Source organism: Meles meles, chromosome 18, assembly GCF_922984935.1.
Source record: "Meles meles chromosome 18, mMelMel3.1 paternal haplotype, whole genome shotgun sequence".
Classification (NCBI taxonomy): domain Eukaryota; kingdom Metazoa; phylum Chordata; class Mammalia; order Carnivora; family Mustelidae; genus Meles; species Meles meles.
The window spans coordinates 6,160,365-6,187,428 of NC_060083.1; the positions used below are offsets into that span (position 1 = coordinate 6,160,365).

The 27,064-nt window shown below is 48.2% G+C and overlaps 1 protein-coding gene across 1 annotated transcript in view; it reads right to left on the reverse strand.

The window, feature by feature from the left end:
* Positions 1-27,064, reverse strand: part of DNAH9 (dynein axonemal heavy chain 9) — a 326,713-nt gene that overhangs the window by 146,726 nt on the left and 152,923 nt on the right. The window contains 7 exon segments of the mRNA XM_045984493.1: positions 1,671-1,836; positions 14,099-14,306; positions 14,792-14,965; positions 19,266-19,440; positions 22,858-23,005; positions 24,140-24,248; positions 25,673-25,800. Coding sequence (XP_045840449.1) covers positions 1,671-1,836; positions 14,099-14,306; positions 14,792-14,965; positions 19,266-19,440; positions 22,858-23,005; positions 24,140-24,248; positions 25,673-25,800 — 1,108 coding nt within the window.

The window sequence follows — 27,064 nt, forward strand, 5'->3', positions numbered from 1 at the left end:
GGAATGGACAGAAACCACAGTGAGAGTTGGGTTAGGGCCCAGGCAGGTAAATGCCCTGTCAAGGTGAGGTGGGATGTGTCCTATCATTCATGAGTTTGGGTGGTTAAAAAAAAAATTCTGGATCCATTGGTAGAGATTGAAGAAGGACAAAAGCCTAGGCCCAAATCCGGAGGGATCCAACATCTATGGGAGTAGTGTAGGAGAAGGAAGCCATAAAAATGGACTAAGGGTTAGGGTGGAAATCCAGGGTGTGTGGCCCCCCAGAAGGCAAAGGAAATCAGTATTTCCAAAAGGAGAAAGCAGTCAAGGATGTCCTGGGCTGTAGAGAGAAGAAGACAGCAACCCAACCCAATGGGTCTGTTGGATCTTACAGAAAGACAGAGTTAAGGGTTGAGCAAAAAGGACCATTCAGTAAAACAGAAGAAACAGAAACCAGGTAGTGGGGTGAGCAGTGATGGGTAAGGTGGGGAAGTGGAAACAAAGCAGAGACATTTGGCTTTTAGGGAGAGAGAAAAGGCCAATAATTAGAAAATGATGTTTCTGAACACAATAGAGGAAATCTAGGTGAGTCTCCATATTGAGGAGAAGGAACCCTTTAGGAGATGAGGGGTGGTTAATGTAGGAGGCAGAAGAGAATAGAAGCGAGAGCTGGTGATGGTTCAGTTTCAGGGAAGGTGTGCCAGGACTGGGGAGAGAGCGAAGCAGGGGGAAGTAAGTAAGTTGTACAGATCTGGAAGAAAGAAACAAAGATGGCGCCCGTGGTCACCAGTAGAGGTGGGGTGGGAAGCTCACAGATAGTCCCAAGACACGAAATAGCCATTGCTGAGAGTGGAAATGCAAACATGCCAAGGCAACAGGGCAGGGTTTCCAGGGAGTGCCTACTGCCCATCTAAGTCTGAAGTGTATGTGTAGGGCTGAAGAGTCCCAGTACAGTCCAGATGCTGGTGGGCACACTGCGGGTGGTGATACATGGCAGGCATCCCGCAAAGATGCGAGGCATGACTGAGAGGCAACTCGGGGCATCATCACAACCATCATTCTCTCTGAGTTTGTTTCGTCTTTGCACTGACCATTTTCTCAGCAGCTAATTCAATGCAGGGTAGAAAGGTGGGCCAGAGTGGGGAGTCCAACCATGGACTTCTTTTTTTTTTTTTTTTTTCGACAAGTTCAGACCTTTCGCCATGAAAAATTATGCTGTTTGAAGAGACAGTGTGAGACCCTGTGAGTCTCTCCAAAGGAGACACAGGCCACGAAGGTCTGCTGACCTCTGTGTGGTCCACAGCATGGGGTCTGTTCTCACTCTAGTACCTGCTCAGGGCTGTGGGGCTGCCGTGGGGGACGGGAGTGGTGAATTCTGCTTTGGGGGTTTGGAGAAGGCAACTTTCGAGGTGAACATTGAAGAAAAAAGTAGGTCTTTTTCTTTTTTTACCTTTAGATGAGAATGCAGCATCCTCCTGGACCAAACTTCCCATGTAGGCATGAATGCCCATTGGGAACTCCCCAGGAAACAGAATCCCATGAGGAATGTGGTTTGCTATGGGGTTTCTCACTGGGCACCAACACTCACCTGTGGTTTGTGGCTCCAGCAGAACAGCCTTCAGCCCTGACTTAGGCTTCCCCCTCCCCCCACCACCCCACGGGCCCCAGGCCCTTTACATGCTTGCTCTTACCAGTGGCCGTAGTCTAGATGCTGCCGGATGATGGTGTGGGGCTGCACGGTTCCATAGGCGTCCACCTCTGGCATGTTCATGTCATCGATGAAATAGATAAGCTTCTTGTGGCCTGGGGGGCCGTAATTTCTGCCAGCCTTCTTTTCTAGAGGCTTTTCCAGGACAGCTGAGAAGATGAGCCAGTTAGTGAGGGAGGGAGGCTGAAACCTCAGACGGCAGCACAGAGAAAGAACAGGGGTGAAGGACAGGCAATGGTGCAGTGTGCACCTTCCTGCAAACAGCAGCACTTACTATCGGATCTGGGATATTCTATGGGACCAGTGGTGACACCGGGACTCAGCTGGTAGTGACTGCGACTGCATCGACCAGGCGTTCAACACCTTACAACGTGCCCTGTGTCAGGTCCTCGCAAACAGGCACAATCTCACTGAAGCCACGCAACATCCGTGCAAGATTAGTATGACTATCCCATTTACAGATGGGGACACTGAGGCACAGAAGAACAAAGGCACTTCTCTAAAGTGAAGCTGGGGTACAGATCTGGAGCAGTTAAATTTCAGAGCCCACGCTCTGTCTGTCATACTTGTGGTCCCCAGTTTTCTTGGCTTATGGAGTAGAAACAGAAGAAACCTTCACAGTTGGGAGGCCTGGGGCTCGACTCCCAAGGAAATCTACAGATACCTGGATCCTGGGTAGACCTGCCTCCTCTGGGTCACACAGTGCAGGAGCACAGAGGCTCTTTGGCTCCCACATCGGGGTGGGTGGGGGCCCCTGCTTCCCCCAGGGGCATAAGACAGGAGCTAGTGGGTAGCTTGTCAGCAGAGGTCTCAGAGTTCTCCTCCTGAGGTGAACACAGCCTCGGGGAATTTCCCAGAAGCTTCCAGCATCCTGAAGGGCTCCTCTGCTGCCTTTAGGTAATATCAGGCTCCACGCACAGCATCTCAGCACCTTTCTGGAGACTGACATAGACTCTTCTGGAATCGCCCCTTCACGCAATGCCCTGCCCAGCCTGATGGGACTTGTTAAGGGTGACCTTAAGTAATGCAGTGGAGATCTATGTACTTTTTTTTCCCCCAATGAAGCAATTAAATATGTATTGCGAGAACTGATACTTTTTACAGCTGTAAGCTCTAAGAACCATCTGATTCCTTCTCTTGAAAAACAAGTTTGTAAACAAGGAGGAAGTGTCAATAGACATTTGGAGGTGACAGATAGGAAGACAAGTTCCTTCAAGAAGCTTGAATATTCTAATTTTCTGGCCCTGAGTTAAATTAAGTGTTTCAAATATGAATTAGATTTAAATTTAATTAGCATTCAATTAACATACCCTATCGACCAATTAATCACCCAACACCTTTTTCCCCCTAAAGATATAACAACTAAATATGAGATCTGTCAAAATGAAATATAATTAATGGGCTGCCAAGGACATGTTTTTGAGAACGGTCCTTCTAGTAGGGAAAATCTCCTCTTAAGAAGACTTGTTTCTCCTTCCCCCAGAGCAGTGATATTCCAATCAACCCCTGGAATGAGACAGACCCCTATAATTTGGGTTGATTAAGCTCTTTTGCTTCTAAAGGATTGTTGAGGAGGGAAGCAAGTCAGCAAGTGCGCTTGGAACACACTGGGTCACCCCAAAAGCAGGATGTTGAGTCCTCCAGGGAGGGAGTACTCCCTCGGGAAAGGCACACACATTTTTGAGCCCCGTGTGACCAAGATCTCCTTCGAGTCACATGTCGGATGGCATGGGGGTCAAGTGATTGTCTCCAGGCAGAACTGGGGGACAGAGGTGGATCTCAGCGTTAGCAAACAGGTTGGTGGTGAAGGCACTCAACACGTGAGAGGTATAAAGGATTGTCGCCCTCCCCCCAATCTTCTGGGTTCTGCCTTGTTGTAAACGAGTCCTGACAATCAAGCCCATACCTGGGCCGGGAGTTCATGTGCTCCATTCCATACTTTTTCTTTTCTTTTTTTTTTTTTTAAGATTGACTGACTGGTTGCTTTAGAGAGCACGAGCGAGCAAGCATGAGCTGGGGGACAGTCGGGGAGGGAGAGACAGAACCTCAAGCAGACTCCCTACTGAGTGCAGAGCCTGATGCAGGGCTTGATCTCATGACCCTGAAATCATGACCTGAGTTGAGATCAAGAGCTGGATGCTTAACTGCCTGAGCTACCCAGGCACCCCCATCAGCTCCACCTTACCCAGCTTCTCCACGTGGACCGGCCTCACATTCAGCCAGTGGCTATGTCCTGTGCCAGCTGCCCTCTGCTTTTAGTCACATAGCTCCTTCTGCAATATTTCAACACCATCGTGCATTCAAGGAGCAATTTCCATTTCAAAGTGGGTTCCCATCTGTTCTCATTTCACTGTCTCCACTGTGACCACCCTTTGGCCATCGGCTCTCACCTGCTAGATCCACCCAAGTGGCCTCCCTGCTTTTGCTCTGGATCCCATCACTATGTAGCATTCCCAAAAGAGTAGACAGGAGTCCCCTTGCCAAGATGTGAATCAGATCCTGCCAGTCTCCTGCTTACAACTCACCTGGGGCATCCTATCTCGCCTGGGGCAAAAGCCAGTCTGGGTACGTCCGTAAACCTTGTATCTCTGTTTTTCTCTCTGATTCTCCCCCATCCACACTCTCTGCTCCAGTCATCCTGCTCTGTTACACTCGCTGCCACAGGGCCTTTGCTCTAACTGATGCTCCTGCCTGCCATCCTTTCTCCCAAAGGCCAGCCTAGTTTGCTCCCTCATTTTCATCGGGCATTTGTCTGCTCAAATGCCATTTCTCAGTGAGCCCTGCCCTGCACTAAGGCCAAAGTTAACTTCTCACCCCCAATTCCCTGTGCCTGCTTCATTTCTTCTTAAAATTTCATTAAAATGCTGTATATCCTACTTATTTGTCTTATGTATTATCTTACCCTCTCCACACTATAAACTCCATGAGGACAGGCATTTTTCTGTTTTTCTGTCCTGACCCCAGCACCTAGAACATTATCTAGCACACAGTAGGGTGTCTGAAAGACACTTACAAAGAAGTGAATGAATGAATTTTATGATAAACCCCATGAATGGCAACGAAAGACACATTACCGCCATTCTGTAACTAAGAAAACAGAGGCTAAGGCAGGTTACAAGTCTTGCTGGAATTAGGATCTAGGTCCGTAGATAACTGATTCTAGTGCCTCTCTCATACATCTCTTAGGGAGAGAACCCTTAGAAGCCTTCACACCTCAGTCCCCATCTAGGGCTGCCCTGGCCATTCCTGTCCAGGACTCTAAACTGGGTCACCTGGTGTCATTGTACCATGAACCACTCGAGCGCTCTCATGACGTGGCTTCTGCCCCTGACAATGCCCCAGTTTGGTGAACTCACTGCCTGACCACGTTTTTGACAGAGATCCTTAGCATTAAATCCTGTCCGACTTCACACCGATTTTCCTTTCCTTGGAATTCTTTTCTTCCCGCATCATCTAGTTTTTTCATGAGTTAAGACATTTCCATTATTACTGGAAGGACTTTGCATTTATTCTCTCCAAATGTAATGTGCTCTGCACGCTCGCTAAAAGAATACATATTCAGGATATAAAGATTAAAAAACACAGAAAATCATAATGATGAAAGTGAAAATTATCTGGGATTCGATCACCTCTCAGGAGCCATTAGTTTCAATATTGTAATGCATTTTATCCCTGTCTATTCACGCTGTTCCATTTCTCCTTTACAAAATCAGAATTATACTGCACATTCTATTTATAAAATATACATATATTCAACCCACGTACTGTAAACGTCATTATGTAAAACCATATCCTCCTAAAACATGATTTTAATTGCTGCACTGTGTTCCATAATTTGGAGGTACCAAAATTTACGCGATGGTTTCTCTGTTGTCTGAAACATACATTGTATTCCTTTTTTTTTTTTAATACTCTGAAACTGCCTTCGCTTGTCCTGAGCAGCGTGTCCTGCCCACGAGGTGACATATCTTTTGTGATTTCATCTTGTGTTATCTCCTTTTTGAAAGACAGCAAGACAGGTGGATAAAAGCTGTCAGTCGTAATGACGGAAGTGTGATGGGGCTCTTTGAGGTCGAGAGTCTGGTCTTTTCTGGTCCTGTTCAACCTCAAACTTTTCATGAAAAGGTTATGGAGAGCTCTATTACACAAAGGTTCTGATGCCTGAATTCCTAACCAATTAGGGCAATTAAGCACTCAAATATTTGTTCAACTAATAATTTAAATCACAGGTGGCTAGTTAGAGAATTCCAAATTGTGAACAGCATCATCTTTAAGCCTCCTCTCTTTGTGCTGCGAATATAAGCCCATCAATGACTTGGTACATTTCTTTGCTTCTCCTTTTTCTCTTCCTAGACCATACTGTCTATGGGTCAGTGCAAATTTCTTTAGTTTTAAAATTACTTATATTTTCTAAAAGAATGAGCAGAGGCTTCAAGTATTTAAACAGACATAAACAGACCAATTAAGAGACTAAACAGGGATTCTAAAATAATACCAGAGAAGAAATGTCTTTGGACCCATCTGTTATCACAACCAAATCAAAATGTATTGCACACTGTCCTTTATGAACTGCCTACCTGAAATCTCAGAACTAAATCTGTGTTTAATGAGAGCAACCACGTCATCCTGGCTTACTGGAACAAATCCGCCTCTCATTTTGTATGAACAAAAATTTTCCAGGCACTAAATTCTAAAGGGCACATATTAGGGATCCTTACAAAAGGAATATCAGGTTACAGAATGGGCATAACCTGCAACTGGGGTTTCGCAGGAGATATAAAAGTAATTTAAAATGATCTTTGATCATACGAACCCTGAACAGATCCCAAGGGTAGATCATTAAATTGTAATGCGGGAAAGGGAACGAAAGCAATGCATTGGGTTTGTGGGGGTTGCAGGAGCTGGGGGAATGGGGAGGCGCGTGGGTCCCTGCCTCCCTCAGCATGAGGTGTCAGTGTTCTAAATCGGTGCTTTGGGCAGCTATTGGAGAGAAGTCAATAGAAATCCGATGTTTCGATGACTACCTGAAGGGCCTATTTTATTTACTATCAAAGGGATATCTATCCACGTGCTCTAGATATCAGATGAACAGAAGCGGAGCTGGCATTCTATTATAGAAAGCGAGAAGCATGACGTACAGTCTTATCCAAGCAGAATGAGGCTATAAGCGCCATGAAATAAGACAGCTTGGCTATTAACTCATTGTGTGACTTTCAGGGAAGTCACTTCACACCTGCAAGCCTCATTTTTCTCATCTTGCCGAAACAGAGACTACTGGGTCTGTCATGGACCCCATTTCCAAGCTCCTTCTCTTTAGTCGCTTTCCAGCTAGGGTGGCGATGTTCCAGATCACTGGGGATTCTGGAGAGCTGTTATTTCCTGACATGGGCACTAACTCTCCCCTTCATCTTTTTCCTTTTTCCATTTGGAATGCAGATGTGATGGCTGGAGCTGCAGCCATTCTGCCACCCTGAGGGAGCAACTGAGAGAATATAAATTATAGCACTGATATCATTGAGTCATTGATTTAGCATTTGCAACTGCCTACCTCAAGACTTCTTGTTGCATGAAAAAAAATCTGTTTATGTCATTATTCTCAGATTTTCTGCTGCATGCAGGCAAAGGCATTACTGACATTGTCTCATTGGATAGGGAGGGTTAAATGAACCAAGGGGGTAAGACCCAAAGTTTGGCACAGTATAAACATTACATAAAACATGTCCTTTATGTCCTTTAGTATAGTTGAAGTTAAACCCTCTAACCACCTCTTTTGCTTGGGTTCCTTTTGTTTTGGCAGTAGGGTTTTGAAATTATTGCATAGTATTTATAGATCCTTAAAATCAAGAAGGATTTGATATTATTATAATAATAGCTTCCATTTACTAAGCCCTTATTGCAGGTTAGGACCCATTCTGAGTGTTTTACATATTTTATCTTGCTATTCAAGAACAAAAAGAAGGGATTGTTGATAAATGCTCGATGGCAAATCTCGAGATCATGCTGAGTGAAAAAAAAACAGACAAGAAAGAGTGCATATTGTAATTCCATTATAGACGATTCTAGAAAATGCAAACTAACCTATTGTGACAGAAATAGGTCAGGCTTGTGTAGGCATGGGCAGGGTGGAAGGGTAAGGGGGAGAGGCACTTTCAGAAGTGATGGATATGCTCATTATTTCAACTGTTGTGATAGCATGACAGGTGTGTAAATATTTCAAAACTTATCAAACCATATACTTTAATATGTGCCATGTGTGGTAGGTCAATTATAACTCAATGATTTTTTTTTTAAAGGGAAAATGTCGAAAAAAATCTGCTGCCTTTAGTGGGAAAATGGATAAACAGGCTAAGTCACACAATGGAATCCTGCACAGCAGTGAAAAACCAGTGAAATAGATCTACATGTATCTAAACAGATAATGATTTAAAAAGTTGCTAAAGGAAGTTACAGTATGATATATTTTATTTTATTATTTTTTTTAAGATTTTTTATTTATTTGACATAGAGAGATCACAAGTAGGCAGAGAGGCAGGCAGAGAGAGAGAGAGAGAAGCAGGCTCCCTGTCAAGCAGAGAGCCCGATGCGGGACTCGATCCCAGGACCCTGAGATCATGACCTGAGCCGAAGGCAGTGGCTTAAACCACTGAGCCACCCAGGCGCCCCAGTATGATATATTTTAAAGTGTAACTGTAACACAACATTGTGTATTTTTATGGGTACATATATGTACTAAAAGTGTAAATTTGTATCCTTTCACGTGTCTGTTAGCCATCTGGATGTCTTTGGAAAAAGTCTAGTCATGTCTTCTGCCTACTTTTTAATTGGATTATTTGTTTTTTGGGGGTGTTGAGTTGTCTAAGTTCTTTATATATTCTGGATACTAACACTTTATCAGATACATCATTTGCAAATAGCTTCTCTCATCCCATAGGTTGCCTTTTAGTTTTGTTAATTATTTCCTTCTCTGTGCAGAAGCTTTTTATTTTGATGTAGCCCCAGTAGTTTATTTTTGCGTTTACTTTCCTTGACTTAGGAGACATATCTAGAAAGAAGTTGCTTCGGCTGATGACAAAGAGGTTACTATCTGTGTTCGCCTCTAGGATTCTCATGGTTTCAGGTCTCCTATTTGGGTCTTTCATCCATTTTGCTCAGCGTCACTGATCATCAGGGAAACCCAAATCAAAACCACAATGAGATATCACTTCACATCTCTCAGAATGGCTAAAATCAACAACACAAGAAACAACAGGTGTTGATGAGGAAGCAGAGAAAGAGGAACCCTCATGCTCTGTTGGTGGGAATGCAAACTGGTGCAGCCACCATGGAAAAGGGCATGGTAGTTCCTCAAAAAAAGAACTATCCAAGATTCAGCAATTGCACTGCTAGTTATTTACCCAAAGGATACAAAAATACTGATTCAAAGGGATACATGCACCCCGATGTTTTTAGCAGCATTATCTACAATAACCAAATTATGGAAACAGCCCAAGTGTTCATCAACTGATGAATAGAAAAGAAGATGTGGTGTGTATAAAATAGAATATCACCCGGCCATAAAAAAGAATGAAATCTTGCCATTTGCCATGATGTGGATGGAGCCAGAGAGCGTAATGCTAAGTGAAATAAGTCAATCAGAGAAAGACAAAGACCATATAATTTCATTTGTATCTGGAATTTCAGAAATAAATAAGAAAAGGGCAAGGGACTGGGGAGAGAGAAGCAAACCAGGAAACAGACTCTTAAGTATAGAAAACAAACAGAGGGTCCCCAGAGGGGCGGTGGGGGTGTGTGTGTGAACTTGGTGATGGGGATTAAAGAGGGCACCTGTGATGAGCACAGGGGCAGGGGGTAGTTATGGAAGTACTGAATCACTCTGTTGTATACCCGAAGTTAATATTATACCATGTGTTAACTGGAATTTAAAAACTTAAAAAAGGTGTAAGTTTGAAATGATACACATTGACTTCAGTCCTCAAAGAGGAGCCAGGAGGGAGGATGGGGGTGTCTTTTCAATGCTAAGATTCACTGCAAAAATGACAGGATTGTAACGTCTGTGAAATCTGGGTGGGGCATCTGTTATATTATTATTATTTTTGGACATTTCTGCATGCTTTAAATAGTTTTTAATTTTTAAAAAAAGTTTAAGGAATTCTCCCAGGTCCTTCTCAGCATCCAGTTCCCTCTGCCAGGGGCACCTATTATCAGGTTATTGTATGTCCTCCTGGAGATAGTCTAAGTATATGTAAGTATAAAAATATATAAATATTTTATCTCCTTTTTGTTTTTTCTTCAAATTTTTATTTAAGTTCTAACTAGTCAACACAGTGCAATGATGGTTTCAGGAGTAGAACCCAAGGATTCATCACTTACATACAACCTCCTAGGCTCATCACAAGTGCCCTCCTTAATACCCACCACTCTTCTAGACCATTCCATACCCAACTCCCTCCACCAACCCTCAGCTTCTCCCCGCCCCCCCACCTTTTTATTAAAGTAGGCTCCAGGCTTAGTGCAGAGCCCAAGGTGGGGATCGAACTCACACCCATGAGCTCAAGACCTGAGCCGAGATCAAGAGCCGGATGCTTAAGTGACTGAGCCACCCAGGCACCCCTTGTTCTTTATCGTTCTATCTCTCTTTAAACATGACACATTTTGGAGCATACCGTATACTCTCTTCTGTATCTTGCTTTTCTTGTGCAACAAAGCTGTGGACATAGTTCCAACTCTGTTCATACAGAATGCCCTCATTCTCTGTAATAATGCTTGGCACTCTGTCATGTGGATAATTAGGCGACTTCAGCATTTGCCACTACGGACCCAATATAAATGCACATTTTGCACATCTGTCTGGGTGTACTACCTGCCCTTTGAGGCAGACTGCTTCACAACACATTCGATCCTTTTGTAATTACACAGAGTCTTAAGCATAACCAGCAATGCAAACACTCGGCTGTAAAAAGAGGCAAAAGGAGGGCTGGGGTCAGGATGTGGGTGGGGGAATCTGCCTCTTGTCCAGGGCAGAGCAGCTACCCTTGGCGTTCTTGTAGCTCCATTGTGAAAGTTTCCATTTCCTCTTGGATATCAGCTTTCTGGCTCCCCCTTTTCTAAGTGTTGTGGGCATCCTTACACCTGCCATTCTGTTGCTTCTAAAATGTTTTAGGCAGAGAAGCCAAAGAAACAAAGTTGTTTGGATTGTGACCAAAGAAAGAGGCAGGGGATTCCAATAAGGGATTTCAGCATTTTCTCAGAGTCAAGGGTATGAGCTCTGCTCTGGCATTTTCGTTGGCTCCTCTGGGGCTCTGGGTGACTCCCCAGTTCCTACTTCCTTCAGGATGGGTGAGATTAGAGACCCCTGCCTCATCCATCCCTAGTGTGGAGGATGGATGGGATCAAGAGACCACTGGGGAAGTCACAGGATGCAGAAATTTGCGTCCAGCGAGGAGCAAGGAGCCAGTGTTCTCCTGGATCTACTGACAGCAATCTGATGCTTTTGGATCTGTGTTCAACAGGCAAGGAGGGGACAATCCTCCAGGTTAGGGCCCCAGAATGAGAGAGAGAGAGGTCCGGACACTGCAGGAAGGTCATCTCCCTTTCCTCAAGTATAAGTTTTCATTCTCCATTTAAAGTATTTTTCTACATGAAGAATCCTTATAATAGGATTCCAGAAAACAACTCCTCCAGAATACTCAAATGGTCCCACCAAAGGTAAAAGCACTAAGAGCAAATATTTATTGCTGTTTTCAAAGTATTTTCTTGCCAGGGAGGCAGGATTAACCTCAGAGTTAAGAGCACAGCCTTGGAAGTCGGACTGTCTGGGTTCAAGCCCAGGCTCCGTCACTTACTATGTGGCCTAGGTAGGGTAGCTTACTTAACTTCTCTGTGCCTTGATGTTCTTCCCAAGAACATGGGGATGATACAAGGACTTACTTCATGGGGCTGGACGGGATTAGATCATTTAAAAATGTACAAAATTCCAATCTCAGGTTGGTGTCTGACACATACTTGGTGAGTGTTTGCTAAATGTCCGTTGTTGTTATTAGCCTAGCTATAAACAGCGTGAGAATCAGAGTGAATGGGGAGGTCTGATCATCTGATCAGTCACTGGACTCTAGGCTTACAAATGAGTGCATAGTCCTGTCTTCCTGTGAACAAGAACAGTGTTCAGGTGTGAGCCAGCCAGGCATGGTGAAGTCTGCTTATGACCACCACTGGGTGCTAGTCACATGACTGCTGACATGGCACGCCATGATGGTGGCTGAGCCTTCTGGAATAAGGACACAGCGAGTGGTTTACTGGAGCTGCCTTCTGAGAGCTTCCTGGCACAATGAGGGAGTCTTGCCAGCTGGGGTATTAAATATACTCATTATTTCAACAACAAGTTCAGTAAACTTACAACCACTTAACTTATCTTCAAAAGAAAGGTAAAGATACCCAAAGCTCATTGCATCTCATTTATTTTACCTTGTCCTACCATCATCCGTGCCCTTGAAATTATTTTTGTCTACAGTGTCTGGGAAGTGGAAACACCACACAGGGGGAGCTGCTGTGCCTCTCTTCCTGCCTGCCCCGTTCACAGGCATCACACTGGAAACTGGAAATGGGCCATGGTCGGAGTATTTACGCTACAGAAATTGAGATAATTTTGTTGCTCACACAGATTTCAGAAAATGGTAGACAAAACACATTAATCATGCAGATTAAACTTAAAAATGCCTCATGCCTACAGATGTTTACCTTATGAAGAGCACAAAAAAATCCACATACTCTTCATCTGCCTTTGTCTCCGGTCACGATCCTGGGGTCCTGGGATCGAGTCCTGTGGTGGGCACTCTGCTTGGTGGGGAGCCTGCTTCTCCCTCTCCCTCTGCCCCTCCACCTGCTTGAGCTCACATGCTCTCTCTCTCTCTCAAATAAATAAGAAAATATTTTAAAAAAATGGCATATTCTTTGGCTATTCAAACAGAAGATGCTCACGTCACTGACCAACTGAGAGGTCCTGATGTGAGTCTCTGCCGTTTCACGTTATCTTCCTTAACGTTCATGTGTGAACGACAGGCGCTTGTTGAATTGGGACGGACCGTATGGAACATTTAGGAGTCTGGCCGGGGATGCAGCCCAGAGGCTCACTTGACAAAGAAATGGAGAGTCTCTATGTCACTGAGGGGCTCTGGGTGCCTGACTGCACTGGGAGGCAGGGAGCAGACAGTGGGGTACCCAGCAGCACCCAGAGCTGGCTGGGACCCCGGCCCCAGAAGAGCTGGCAGGATAGGGAGAAGGAGGGAGGGAAGTGAGCTGTTCTCTCTGTGGGAGCTAGAGAGGCAGAACACTGCCAATACCAAGCTGGGTGACTCTGGGGTTCTTGCTGGGGTGGGGGGCAGTGCAGAAGGATGGGGTAAATGAGACGGGTCCAGGCTGAGCAAGAGGAGGTTGCAGTGAAATCTGTTTTGCAACTCTGCTGGCCTGCGGCCTGGATGTCGGACAGGCAATGTGCCAGGCTCACTTTCCATGTGCTAAGCTATGGCTTCTGATTTCCCAGTCTGCAAACAACCCGGTGCCGGGAATTCCTGGTCTCTGGTTTTGAATTGTGGGTTTGGCCATGCACTGTGGTCTCCTGCAGGAAGCATGGCGAAGTTGCAGGGAGAAGAATATGAGCCGGGCTCACCCCAACCCCAGCCCTACCGGTGCTCTCCCATCACCAGGAACTTGGCGCAGGCACCTCTTGAAAAGGGAGTTGCTCCTAGGGTTCAAGTGATGAGCATTTTTATATATTGTTTCTATATTCAGGGAGTCCCTACAGATAGTGAGAGTCAAGGAGAAAGAGACTCTAGCAAGGGGAAAACTCCTTTTCTGGGGGGAGCCTGTGACCCTGAAGCCACACCTAGAGGACCTGTGTCCACTCAAGAGCCCAGCACTCAATTCCCCATGAAAAGCACACCCCGCATGCTCAGAAGGCTGGATGCACCCCGCCTGCCTTGCTGCTTGATGGTGACCTTGGGCAATTGTGTACATTCCCCGAGCCTCAGTTTCCCTATCTCTAAGACAGGAAAGGTGAAGGAAATGATCCCTAGAGCCTCTTCTACAAGCCTGTGGCAATCCTTCGCTGGATGTCAGCTCTCCTTAGCATCCAGGTACTGAGAACTGCTCTGTGTTGAACTCCTGGCCTGGGAGGGATCTGAGAGGCCAGGGAGGAAGGCAGGAGGCGAGATGAGAAAGTCAGTGTTGAGAGTGCAGGAGGAGTGGAACAGAGGTGCTGGGGTGGAGAAAGGACAGGAGAGGCGGGAGGGAGGGTGGGCACAGGGGACGTCAGGCCGAACAGGTGCTGATGCTTTGCTCCATTTCCATGTCCGGGCACGTGGCCACTCAGACACCCCCTCCCCCGCCCCTCAACCTCCACGCGTTCCGGGCCCTCACCTTGCAGCATCGCTGACGTGGTGTAGTAGTTGAACGGCACGCTCTTCACCAAGTACTCCTCGGCATCCAGGCTGGCCAGCTTGGTCCCCACCAGCACTGACTTGCCCGTGCCCGCGGTCCCCACCAGCATGACGGGCCGCCGCCGCCGCACGAGCCGCTCCAGGAAGTAGCACACTCGGATGGTCTCGCTCGTGTGCACCAAACAAGCCTGCAGTGAGAACACAGTGAGTGTGCCAGGGGCTCGTGGGAGTGACAGGGCCTGGCAAGAACTTTCTGGAGCCGGTCAGAAGAGGCACGGCGGTGCTGGCTGCTACGGCAGGAGGGTCTTCCTCCTTCATATGCGCAGTAAGAGCATCCCATAAGCTCTTCTCCTGGTGGAGCGCGCCCTCCCACCTCTGCCGGCTCTGTCTGCCTCCCTGCAGCCTCCCTATAGGGTCTGGGAACCTTCTGCCCTGCCGTCTCCCCACTCTGTTCCTCAGGATGCCAGTGGAGTCTGGTAATCAAGTTACCTAGTCTTTGTGTGTGTGGGGGGGTGGATCTGTGGGTTCCTTGCACTAGGATTTCCTCTCAAAAACTGTGTAGCGGGGGATGACAAGTTCCTGCAAGGTGAAAATGCTTGGCTGCTGATAAAGAGGCTGCCACCAGAGCCACCAAAGGTCCTTGGGGCAACCATACATCCTCGGCCACACTTACCTGCAGGGGCATCTCGGGGTCAAATTCAAACTGGGGGATGAGCTTGGACCAAGGCTCGAATTTCTTTGTTGCTGGGTCTATGTAGTAGTCAAAGATGGTTCCCTGGGAGGGGAACTTGACCGTCTTGAACTCCGTCAGCCACCACTTGCTGAACTCCGCTCGGTAGTCCACGAGCTGCCAACACAGAGCGGGTCAGGGGGCAAGGCTCTCCAGGGTTTCCGAAGCTTGGACACGCTGCCCTGGTCTCAGGCAGGAGGTCAGAGTGGGAAGGTGAGATGCTTTGCTTGAAGGAGCAGCTTCTCCAGGAAGATGCTACTTCCCCGAGGATCAGCCCTGATGAGCCACAGCGGCGCAGGGGGCCAGCCCTGAGCAGGTGCGTGTGCCCTGCTTGACCACGCGGCCGACACTGCCTCTGAGCATCCTTGCGGGGTGCAGGGAGAGGGGTGTAAGAATACTGGGGGGGGCACCCGTGACCCCAAGATGGGCAAAATGTGGCCGAGAGCTCCTGAAAAGAGATAGATGGACCCACAGCCTCCCAGAGAGCCGAGACTCAGCCATTTCAGGGTGGTGGTCAGGGACAGGATGAGTAAGATGGTGGCTGTTGTCATCGGGGGGCACAGGGTGGCAGGGTAAGAAAGGCCTCAGTTCCCTCATCTGTAGAGGGAGCATCCTAGAAAAGAGGACTTCTAGCTTCCTCTAAGAGCTAAAATGTCTAAGATGTAGGAGTAGCAGAGAAAAAGTTGTGCTGCTTTTTCTGACAGAAGGAGCAGGTAGGGACATATAATTTACATGCATATGCATGAGATCAACAGCCCCTCAGGATAGGGCTGGACATCCAGTAGACTCAAATAATCTCATTGTGTCCAAGCTGAAACACACAACATGTACGTACGTGCGTGCACACACACATATACACACCCCCAGAGCATATCTGCACACTACTGGCAGGAAGCCTATTTTTTGAACAGGCAGACCTAGGAAACATCCCAAAAAAGAAAACCTTAAAAAAGACCCAGATTGGGCATTTTATTATTTTTTTAAGATTTTATTTATTTGGGAGAGAGAGAGAACACGAGTGGAGGGAAGGGCAAAGGGACAGGGAGAAGCCGGCTCCCCACCAAGCAGGGAGCCAGACACAGGGCTCCATCCCAGGACTCTGGGATCGTGAACTGAACCAAAGGCAGACACTTCACAGATGAAGCCACTGGGGTGCCCCTGGATTGGGCATTTTAGGGAATGTTTCTGGAGGGCAGGACAAAGATGGAATTTGAAGGCTGGACAAATGGGGAAGCTGGGTGCGTGGCAGTGATTCTGGATTTGCAGGAAATGGAACTCCTTGTTCTGTCTCTTACTGGGTAAGTACGATTGAATACTTTTGCTTTCTTATTTATTTTTTAGTTTTATTAAGTGTGTGTGTTTTTAAAAATTTTTTTGCTTTCGAATTAGAACAGAAACAAGGTCTAATAGAAGGACAGTTTGCTTGCTGTTCTTCTTCTGACCCGACTTCAAATGAAGGGAGTGCTCTATCTTCTCCATATTGGGCTCTACAATCAGAAGACCTGGAAAAAAACCCATTTTTAGCTCCTGGATAAAACCCTTCAAGACTTTTAACTTCTTATTAAAAAACCTTGTTCTAGATTTCTGTGGAAAATCCCAGGCCACCTCTAGAACAAAGGAGGTTGGGTGGATCTTCTTTCCCCGCCTCCAATTTGACCTTGAGCTTCTGGGTCACGGAACCAGCCCCCACCCCACTGCTGATGGGTCCTACCAGCACTGTCTCCTCTCCAGTATCGGCACATGACCTCACCTCCACCGTAATGGGACACTAAAGCCAGGGTCACCTCTGCTGAGTCGGCCAGGAGTGCTGTCTCGGTTCAGTTCCTTGGATGTCTCTTCAGCAGTGACCTTCACGAAGAGGCCCCTTCGGACACCCCACTGTCTTTGGATCTGGACAGTCCTGTGGCCCCTCCCTGCCCCTTGAACTTGAGGACACTGAGGTCCATCTGTATACTGCACAAGAGTCTGGGCTGTAACATCAGCTCACCTGATGCTCCCCAGGCTCCGAGCTCTCCTGGCTAATACCAACTGTTCCTATCTGATACATGAAAAGACAGAAACTGAAAAGGATGGCTTCTAGAAGCATATGGAGGCACCATGAGTTGGACTCAGGTGTTTGGTCCCAGAGAGCTGGCGCTCTCTGAGACATCACCATTTCCTGTGACCCTTGCAAAGTGTTTATTGAGAACCTCGTCTTGCTTTTGGAGCTCCAACTCGGGTATGGGCTGCAAATCGACTTTCTCCTTGGCTTTAATGACAGCTTTACAAACATCAGCACCACCGCTGTTCCTGGTGTGAATATTTTGGCCAGCTTCCTGTTTTTCTACTTAGGGCACTATTTCTGGTGTTTGGCTTGAATGTGGCTGGTGTCAGGGTCTTGGGCCTCCCCTGCTGCTAAAAGCTTTCTCCCTCGTCCTCTCCCCATGTGCGAGCATGGCTGCCTGTGGCTCCAAGTGCTCCAGGGCCTGGGATGCCTGGAGGCATGCTTTCTCCCAGGCTTTTAAAAAGAGTTGAGTGGATTTAAATGTGTACTGCCATAGAGAAATTGACCAAGGGTCTTCACCCTGAGCCCCCACTGCCTGCTAAGCACCAACACGGGGGAGAAGCCCAGCAGCGTTGCTATCTGACACACGAGCTGTTGAAAGGTCAGGCCTGCATTTGCTGGAAAGCAGTAACCTGTGCCTTTTGGATCTCAGTACTTGGGCAAGGTCTCATCCATCCTGCTGGATTCCTTGCCTCAAAGGGGAAACGGAAAGCTGTCAAAGCAGCAGTCCATGGGGAATCTCCAAAGAGCACGAGAGGCAAAGTGAAATTCTCAGATGCCTCACTCCCAGTTTGGGTATGTGCACCCCCACCCCCACCCCTGCCCAACATCCGTCTCCGGCAATGGAGAGAGGCACACATCCTGGGAGCCTGCGAGAGCTGCGTTCTGAATGTGGAGCACCAAAGAGCATCTCAGGGAGGGAAGGGAGGGAAGACAGATGCTAACACCCAGGGCCTGTGCAAATGGACAAGAAATTCTTAGTCATTCGAAATTTGCGCTCCCGGCTCACCGCCATCTTGGATTCTAGAACACGGCTTAGCCTTGGGAGGCTGAAACTTTCTACCTCTCTCCTCAGAAGAGCCTCCGATCAACCCAGACCAAAAAGAGTAAATCCGAACTGTCCACCCACTACAGCTTGTTTTGATCCCTTGCAACGAGGGGGGCACTGAGACTTGCTCTGAAACTGAGTGTTTCTGGTACGAGACGACTATTAATAAGCATGTATGTGCTCCAGCATGATTTTAAGAACTTTGCATGTATCTGTGTTGGACGATCGCAAACACTATCCCTTCCTGTAACCTTACAACTGCCATAGAAACTGGGCACCCTCATCGCCTTCGAACACAGGCAGGAAGTAAGGTAGGGGGAGGGGAAGGGATTTGCCCAACATCTCCCAGGTCCTGAGTGGCAAAGCTAGAATTCAAATCCGGAGTCCGTGCCCTCAGCCCCCATGGGACACTGCCTGACAGCGGGAGGCAGCTGTCCAAGGCTGCCTTACCTAACCTTGAATCTTATGTTTCCAGATAAAGAACTTGTCATTTGGAGAAAACTAAGCCAAGAAAATGTCTGTGGGGGGTGGTGGTGCTGGTTGGCTCTGTCAGTTAAGCATCTGCCTTCAGTTCAGGTCATGATCCTGGGGTCCTGGATCAAGCCCCGCTTCGGACTCCCTGCTTCTCCTTCTCCTTCCCTCCCCTACCCCAGCTCGTGATCACTCTGATAAATTCATAAAATTTTTAAAAGAAAAGAAAAGAAAAAGTATGGGGATATTAGAAGGGTTAGGAATAGGATGCCAAGATATTCCAAAGCCAACATCCCTACCCCCATATCTGAGGCCACAGCAGCCAATACCACGATAGAAATAGTGATTTGTTTTCCTAACCCTAGATGTCATTTAACCTTTGGTCCACGCTCCTGTGGACAGCTTGGGGTTTTGGGGGATTGGAGACGTGGTGATTAACTCTGGTCTGGCACGGAGACATTCATACCGCACTTATTCTAGAATGCTAAGGGGATTCCGCCCTTTAAGGCTTCTGTAACACAGCATCACTCCATCCATCAAACACACATTACTTGCAAAGCAGTGGACATACACCTCTGTTCCAGAAACATTGCAACTCCCCAAGAAATCGGGATACATCACTAACTCCAAAAGCAGGAGCTCAAAACATAGCCCGAGCTCATCTGTCTCACTCCAAGAGGCCCTTCTCTGGGGGCTGATGTCTTTAGCAGATCAACGCCGGATAACCAAATAGTCTGATGCCTTCATGTTCATTCTGACATCTAGCGGTCCTCTTTCTCCAGATCTTTGCTGGAAGACTGGTTTTTGCCACTGTGGGTTTGCACGTGGGGGTTAACCACGGCACGTCCTCTTACCTGGTCCTGGACCATCGCTCCGCCAAAAGCCCAGATGGCCGCAAACACAAAATACAGCTCGTACGTTTCCTTGGGGCTGTCGGCGGGGACGTCCTCCTCAGTCAGGAGACATTCCAGAAGGTGACACAGCATCTGGACCGTGCTCTGCTCTGGGACCGGAATTATCTTCTTGAATCTGCAAAGAGGGACCCCGAAACGCCGGGTGACACTGCCTTTTCCATGCCGGAGGCCTGTTGGAACCTACTTGGTTTTGGGGCGACCTGTGACCCGTCAGTTCTTTGGGATTACGTGGGGATGACATAAGCCTTCACTCTCATAGGCTCCTCAGTAAGAGCGGCTCAGAGTGTTCTGAGAAGGTTCTTTCTCGTGGCCCTTCCTCTGGGACCTTCCCCATCAGCCCTTCCCTTCTCTGCACACCGACTGCTCCTCTCTGTCATCGGCGGGGGTGTAGACCACTGTGACACGGTCGGGTAAAATCTCATCGTCACTCCCTCACCGTTTCCTCAAGGGTCAGGAGGGTGCAGGGCTGAGGCTGAGGCTGGTCCTTCCTCTCCTTCAGGTCCTTCCCTCAGTTCAGCCACACAGAAAAGCTGTTCTCGGGACCCAGAGTCTTGCGGGAGTGGGGGCAGAGGGGGAACAACAGATGTTCACTTTACACACTCATGATTTGCTTGATGGGGTTTGTCTTCTGGAAACACAGCTCTCTTCGCCCTGGCCTGTGAACTTTCCACACTGGGTTTGGAGGTCCTGACTGAAGGACAGGTACCAAGAGATGCCTCTGTGCACGAGGGAGTATGAGTGTGAGCGTGCGCGTGTGCACAGGCACAGGCATGTTCACCCCCCTGCGAGCACACACGTGCACATGGGCACCCCTCTGCAGCATCCCGTCGTGCTCAGCTCTCACCAGGCGGCGGTCCTTACGGCAACACTACCATGAGGCTGTCCCGTGGTCTAGGCACCACTTGCAAGAGGGATGAGAAAATTAAGGACTGACAGGCTTGCCTTCATTTTTCCCACTGTGATTTGTGATAGAAGGTTCATGTCTCACTGTCTCAGGCCTGGTTCTGCATGAGGCACCAAGGCAACAGAGGCCGACTACATGGACCATTGCCAACAGGTTCCAGACAACTGTGGGGCCCTGGTCTTCTCAGGGGATAGAGAGGGTCAAAGTGGGAGATGCTGCAGGGGAGAGAAATTATCATTTGGGGCTTGAAGGAGAGCTCACAGGGAAGGCAGGTGCTGGCCTGGCACAGCGCTAGGGAAGGGATTGCACAGCTGCTCTGAGGCGGGAAGGGACAGGTGCTTGGGAAGCCCAAGGACTCCTGCTTATCTCGCAATGGAGTGTGGGGAGCTGGCTTCCTGGGGCAGCTTGTACCCCAGTTCACTAAAGCAAAGGGGCGTGAGCATTTCCTGGGATCCAGGGGTGGTCCAAAAGCCAAGGGTTGCCGGAGGGCTTTGCAGGAGGAGCCTGCATGACTGGCTGGTGGAGAGGCATTTCTTACTTCCAAGAAAGGCACCACGGAAGTCTCCAGTGATGGCAGAGGGGCCAAGGAATTCAGAATCTTCAAGAGAGAGTCAGATTTGACATCTGCCACACTTAGGGTAACTCAGACAATGCTGGTTCCAGCCATTAAGGCCTTTCCTGCCCTTCTCTTTTCTCTGTCCCTGTTTGACCCTAAGGGGGCAGAAGCTACAGATGGTTGGGGGTCGGTGGGGGGCGGGGGTAGAGGAATGAGGAGAAAAGATGTCAAGCCCTCCTTTCTCACTGCAGGTGAGAGCAGGCCTGAGCGGGGGGCAGGGACAGAAGCTTTCCCTGTAAATGGAGTTTGCTTTTCCAGGTTTTCACATGTGTGTCCCTAGAAGTGAAGCCGTGTTTCTGAATGACTGGCAGAATGACCAGGAAAGTCACAAATGGGGACCTAGATTTCATGTAGGGGAGGGAGGAGGACCAGCCACATAAAAAGGGGTTTTGAAGGAGCAGTAGGAAACAAAATCAAGTTGGTTTATAATCCCCCCCTTATGAGGCCAGCTTGTTCAATATAAAAATGATTACGTGTGGACCTCCCACAGCTCTGTGGTACCAGGGCCCCCCAAAAGCTGGCCTTACGAGGGAAATCCGAGCTGGAAGCCTGTGCCTGGTTCCTGACAGCCGTGGTACCCAGGGCACAGCACAGAACCTCAGTCCCTGCCCACGGATGCTTTGCCCTCTTAGGAATCGCGTGAGCCCTCAACGCACCCCACACGGGCTCCGTACACCACGGACGTGTTTTGTCCTTGGTGGCCACAGAGTTCAGACATAGGGGCAGGGGACTGCCTCTAGACAGACTGCACACTGCCAGCATCTCCGAAGCTTGGTGTGGAGGCCAGTGCACGCTCTTCTTCACGCGCGCGCACACACACAACAGAGAAGAGTTTGGCATCTCTTGTCCTAAAAGCCCAGAGTCAGAAAAAACCCGACTTTCAGCCACAGGCTCTACCAGATCAGTGTTTCAGCAAATGATGTAGGACAGGGGTACACTCGCTACTTTCCCCTAACCTGCCCTTCCCGTGGAGTATTACCTCCCTGGCCCGCCTGCACCATTGACCACTCGTGCCTGTTTTTCAGCCTCACCTGCCACCCGGGCTGCTTTATCTCATTAGATCCCAAGGCCATAAAAAGCTCACAGGCCACAGGGGCTGGAGACTTTTCAAGGTTTCGGAAAATGGGGCAGATCGGGAAAATACTTCTTGGTTGGGACAGTGCCCGGGCCTCCTGCCACCTGCAGATCCCTTTCCCCCCCACCTCCGTGCTTGCGAGCTCTGCTCCGTCCCACTCAGGAATCGTTCTGAGCAGTGGCCTTCGTTTCCCAGAAACATCATCCTGACCCTACCTCGGTGAAGGTTTGGGAATTTCGGATCCCTGAGCCACGCCGCCTCCCCAGCCCTGACCGCTGATGGTTGGACTTGGCTGAACTAGGAGGCTGGCTGCCTGACTCCGGGAAGCGCACGTCGACTGGCAAGAAAGGATAGAACAAAACCAGGTTCCAGACCCCGAGCCTCCCTCCGCAGGCACCTGCAAAATTCCTGCTGTAGTAAGTCTCCTTTTTAAGAGCACTCATTCTTTTATTTACGGGCTAAGTGGTTAGCAATTATTGCTTTTACTTTTGCAAACCCGTAAGAGGAAAAGTGAATCTGCAGAGTCCCAGGGGCCAGAATGGAGGATTGACACGCTTGATCGGGTCCTGCGTTATCTGGGCAGTGGTCATACTCAGCCGGTGACAGGAAGCAGGCCCTGTTTCTCCCTGACATGTGTCATCATCACCCCGGGTCTGCTCAGCAGACATGTGTATCATTTCTAAGGAGGCCAGCTGTATGCCCTGCAGTGTGAAGGATCTCAGGACGGTCACCTCATAGTACAACCCACAGGCTCTGCAGACTTCCTCCATACTCTTGCCTGAGCAGACAAGAGGCTCCTGGTAACATGTGCCACCTCTGCCCCCTGCCAGCCCAGAGAGGAAGGCTCTGGGGACATCTGTCTTCAGGGACAGAACAGGACATCAGCGGGCTATCAGGTGTGAGCTGATGGGCTCCTGTGCTGGGCTTCAAGGCCTACCTTGTTCTGAGTGTGTCCAGGCAGGCCGGTAGGTACTTGTCAAACAGAATGGTGAGGTTGGCTCTCTCCGTCTGCATTTCCCTCTTCTCAATCCAGCTGCTCACCGGAGGGCTCCATCCCAGGTCTGCCGGGTTGATGTACAGGATTCCTGGGGACAAGGGGAGTTCTGATCAGTGAAGCCTCAACAGAGGGTAGTGGGCTCCTTATCCCCAGGAGTTACTCTGTCTGGGTAGAAAATGTATGGAAGCCTGGACTCTGAAGAAACAGAGAGCCGGCCTCGGTTTGAGAGGGTAAGCGGGTCTGCTCTGGGTTTGCTCTGGGTGGGGACCAGTCAAACGGCCAAGTCTAGGCTCGGGAGGAAAGAAGGCTGTGATGACCCATCCTGGTCATGGTGGGCTCTAGAAGGATGTGTCTGTCCTAATCCCGGGAGCCTGTGAACATGACCTTACCCGGTAAAAAGCCCCTCCCTTGCGGATGTGATTCAGGGTCTCACAATGAGATCTCTATGTATTATCTGGCTGGAACTTTTACAGGTGTCCCCGTAAGAGACAGAAGTGGCAAGGCACACCCGGAGTAGGTATCCACGTGACTAAGGAGGTGGAGGCTGGAGTCCTGGGGCCAGCAGCCTAGGCTGGAAGACGCAAGGCAGGCTTCTCCCCTGGAGGGCTGACAGGGGATGCCTGATTTCCAGAGCTGTGAGGGAGTACATGTCCATTGTCTGGAAAGCCATCAAGTCTCTGGTGACCCGTTAGGCAGCCCTAAGGAATGAATACAGACTTTTCCAGACCCATATGCCCACTGTCAGCGGGGTCCTCAAGAGGGAATCTGACGTGATGGTGGATATCAGACCCTCTGTCCTGGCGCTCCAGGCCGTGCCGATCAATTTCGCAGGTGAGTCAGAGGTAAGTCAAGGTACAAGGTTGTCACCTCTCACAACGACGCACTGAGAAGTGCAGTCCCTGCTCAACTCCACTGACCTGGGAGGCGGGAACTGGCCAAAAAGCAGGCTCAACTGAGGCCCTTCTGGGCAGAGGACAGTGGCCCAGCTCAGGGGCCTGTCCCTTCCCATCTCTGTATTAAAAACGGCCCATGACCTTGGCCTTAGAGCACCTGTTCACCCTCATGGACACAGATCGGGGCTAGAAGCCAGCCAGAGGTCCATGGGACAGATGTCTGGCTCCTGTCTGGAGCCTCCTTCAGAGAGGTCGCACCCTACGTGAGGTCGAAAGCACCTGTTTCCAAGTGAGCAGCCTGGTGGGTTCTCTCCCTGCTTGGGTCATACCTGCTCTGGAGACCGTCGCCGGTGTGGCTGTCCGCAGGTGGCTGATCTCAAAGAGCAGCCTCATGGTGGGATTCAGGGGGATCCTCTCATTGCTGGCCAGGGTCAGCACCTGGATGCAGGGGGGGACACCCCAGGTAGGAAGGAGGGAGGACTGATTCCTCCTGGCAGGGATTAAGGAGGACTATTTTCTTCATTATGGTTATGAGTATTTGCTGAATTTTCTGCAAGAATCCTCTACCTCTTTCCTCTGCCCTCTACCTCCATCCCTGTGTGCAGTGAATCAAAGAACAAGTTCTCTAAACAGAGTAAATGACGGCCAATGATTCGAACGAGCTGGACGGCATTGGAATGACAAGATTGCTTCTAAGAAGGGTTTACGGTTCTTTCTTAAGTAGTTCCTCTGGGGACACCTGGGTGGCTCAGTCGGTTGGGTGTCTGACTCTTGATTTTGGCTCAGGTCATGATCTCTCAGTTGTGGGATCGGGCCCCACATTGGGCTCCAGGCTCAGCTGGGAGTCTGCTGGTCCTTCTCCCTCTGGACCTCCCCCCATATGCTCTCTCTCTTTCTCAAATAAATAAAATCTTAAAAAAGATAAAGTTGTCACTCTAGGGAAGGAGGTGGGAGTGTGGGCAGAAATGGGTGAAGGGGAGTGGGCAGTACTGGGCTTGTAGTTCCGGAATGAGCAAGTCATGGGGATGAAAGGCACAGTGTAGGGAATATGGTTAGTGGTTTTGTGACAGCATCCTATGGTGGCAGATGGGAGCCCCCCTTGTGGTGAGCACGCCCTTACACAAAGGGCTGTCCAATCACTATGGTGCGCACCAACAATGCATGTAACATTGCGTGTCCACTGCACTTCCATAAGAAATAAGTAAAGTGGGCCCGTCTGGGAGGCACACATTTAGTTTAACGATTCTGTCAATGCCGAAACCATCATAACACTTCTGATCCGGATGTGTTTTCGGAGTAAATTCAGGAGCGGCTACCAGCTCAGCAGCCACTTTATTGGTGTCGACGTCCACTGTTTCCGACAAATAAAATATACTCTCCCAGGATAACGGTTCGTCACCACTGAGGATGGCTGACGGGCTCAGATTGTTTCTGACCCTCAGCGTCCTTATTTATAAAGAAGGAAAAATTTAAGGAGAGAGATTTGAACAGAGGACTTAAGATTCTCTCCAGCTCTGCATATGAAATCCATCTCTGGGCAGACAATTCCGAAAACAGTTACGACAACGCTAAAAATGCAGGGATTGTGCATGTGCGATTCTATGACAAAGGTGTTAGCTAGCCTTACTGTGGTCATTTTACAAGAGACACATATTTCAAATCAGCACATCACACACCTTAAACCTACACAGCTTTATATGTTAATTATATCTCAATAAAGCTGGGGAAGGAGATAAAGACACTTGTCTTCAAGCAACTCCTTACTTGGCGCCAGTCCTTGGGTGCGATGAGATTTCCAAATGCACCTGGGAAGCTGGTTTCCTAGGTGATGAGGGATGGTGTGGGGGTTACCCCCCCCATACCTTGTTATCATCCATGACAGTGTTCAGAGACTCGATCCACATTGGGTCTATGTCGCCATCCAGTAAGATCCACTTGGGCCCATCGTGGGTGATGTTGGCCAACTCCCGCATAATGGAAGAGAACAGTCCTAAAAGCAACCATGAATCCCTCACCAACCAATCTCGTCGATGCCCTTTCTCATCAGACAGCCTTTCCCTCTTAGCTATGACACCCAGGAGAAGGTTGTAAATGGAAAAGGCAGGTCAGGACTGGATTTGTATCTTAATCTATTGCAATCTCATTGGGAGTGCCAAGGGGCTGCTGTCTCTGCATCTCCCTCGGACCGTTTTAGGAAGAACATCGGCAGAATGCAACGAAATCTGATGGTACTGGCTTAGGTGACAAAGGACCTGGAGAATCGCTTCAACAGGAAACTAGGACGGGATGGATTTACAGAAAACCCTTCCAGGTGAGATTTTATCCCTCATGACGCAGCCCAGGCTTTGAGAGACATTCCCAGTGTGATTCTAATTGGCACCATATGAGATTTAGATCTTAATTTGGAGAGAATTGATTTTTGTGATAGTAAGATTTCCCAGTTGATGCTATGGTATGTCTTTTCATTTACTCGAATATTACTTTATGTTCCTTAATAAACTTTTACAGGGTTTTCAATGTATCTCCAGCTAAAAGTATTCCTCAGCATTTCGTAGTCTTGTTGCTATTGTGAATCGGGTTTTTTCCCCCTGTATTTCCCCTTTTCAGCTGGCTATAGAGAGAAAAGATATCAAATTCTGTGTATTTATTTTATGCTTAGTTACATTAATAAATTTTCATATTAATTTTACTGATTTTTTTCAAAATATCTCCTGAATATTCTAGGCATAAAGTTGTATAAGTAGCAAAATAGTAATTTTTTTCCTTTCCTCTAACTTAAATCATATATTCTGTTTTCTTGTCTTACTGCATTTTCTAGAATCCCATGCCAAGAACACTGAATAATAATGTTGGTAACAGCTCCCCTGGACATATTCTTGATTTTAATAGAAATGGCTTTAGTTTTTCATCATTAAGAATGCTCCCCCCTGCTTTGGGCTTTAGACAAAGCTTTATTTATAAAGATTTAAACTTACTATATTTAAGGGATTTCTATCTATTCCTATTTTACCTAGAATTTTTAAGTTAGGAACAGCTCCTGAGCTCTTAGCACCTACTGTTGAGCTCATGATTTCCTCCTTTAACTTGTCAAAGCTTTACATGAAAACTTAAAAAAAAAAAATCAATCCGTCCTTGCATTCTTGGAGTAGATTCTACAAGTCAAAGTGTTTTCTTATTTTTATTAACATAGAGATGGGATCTACTGTTATTCAGGATTTCTGAATCTATATGATTAAGTAAAATTGGGCTCTTTT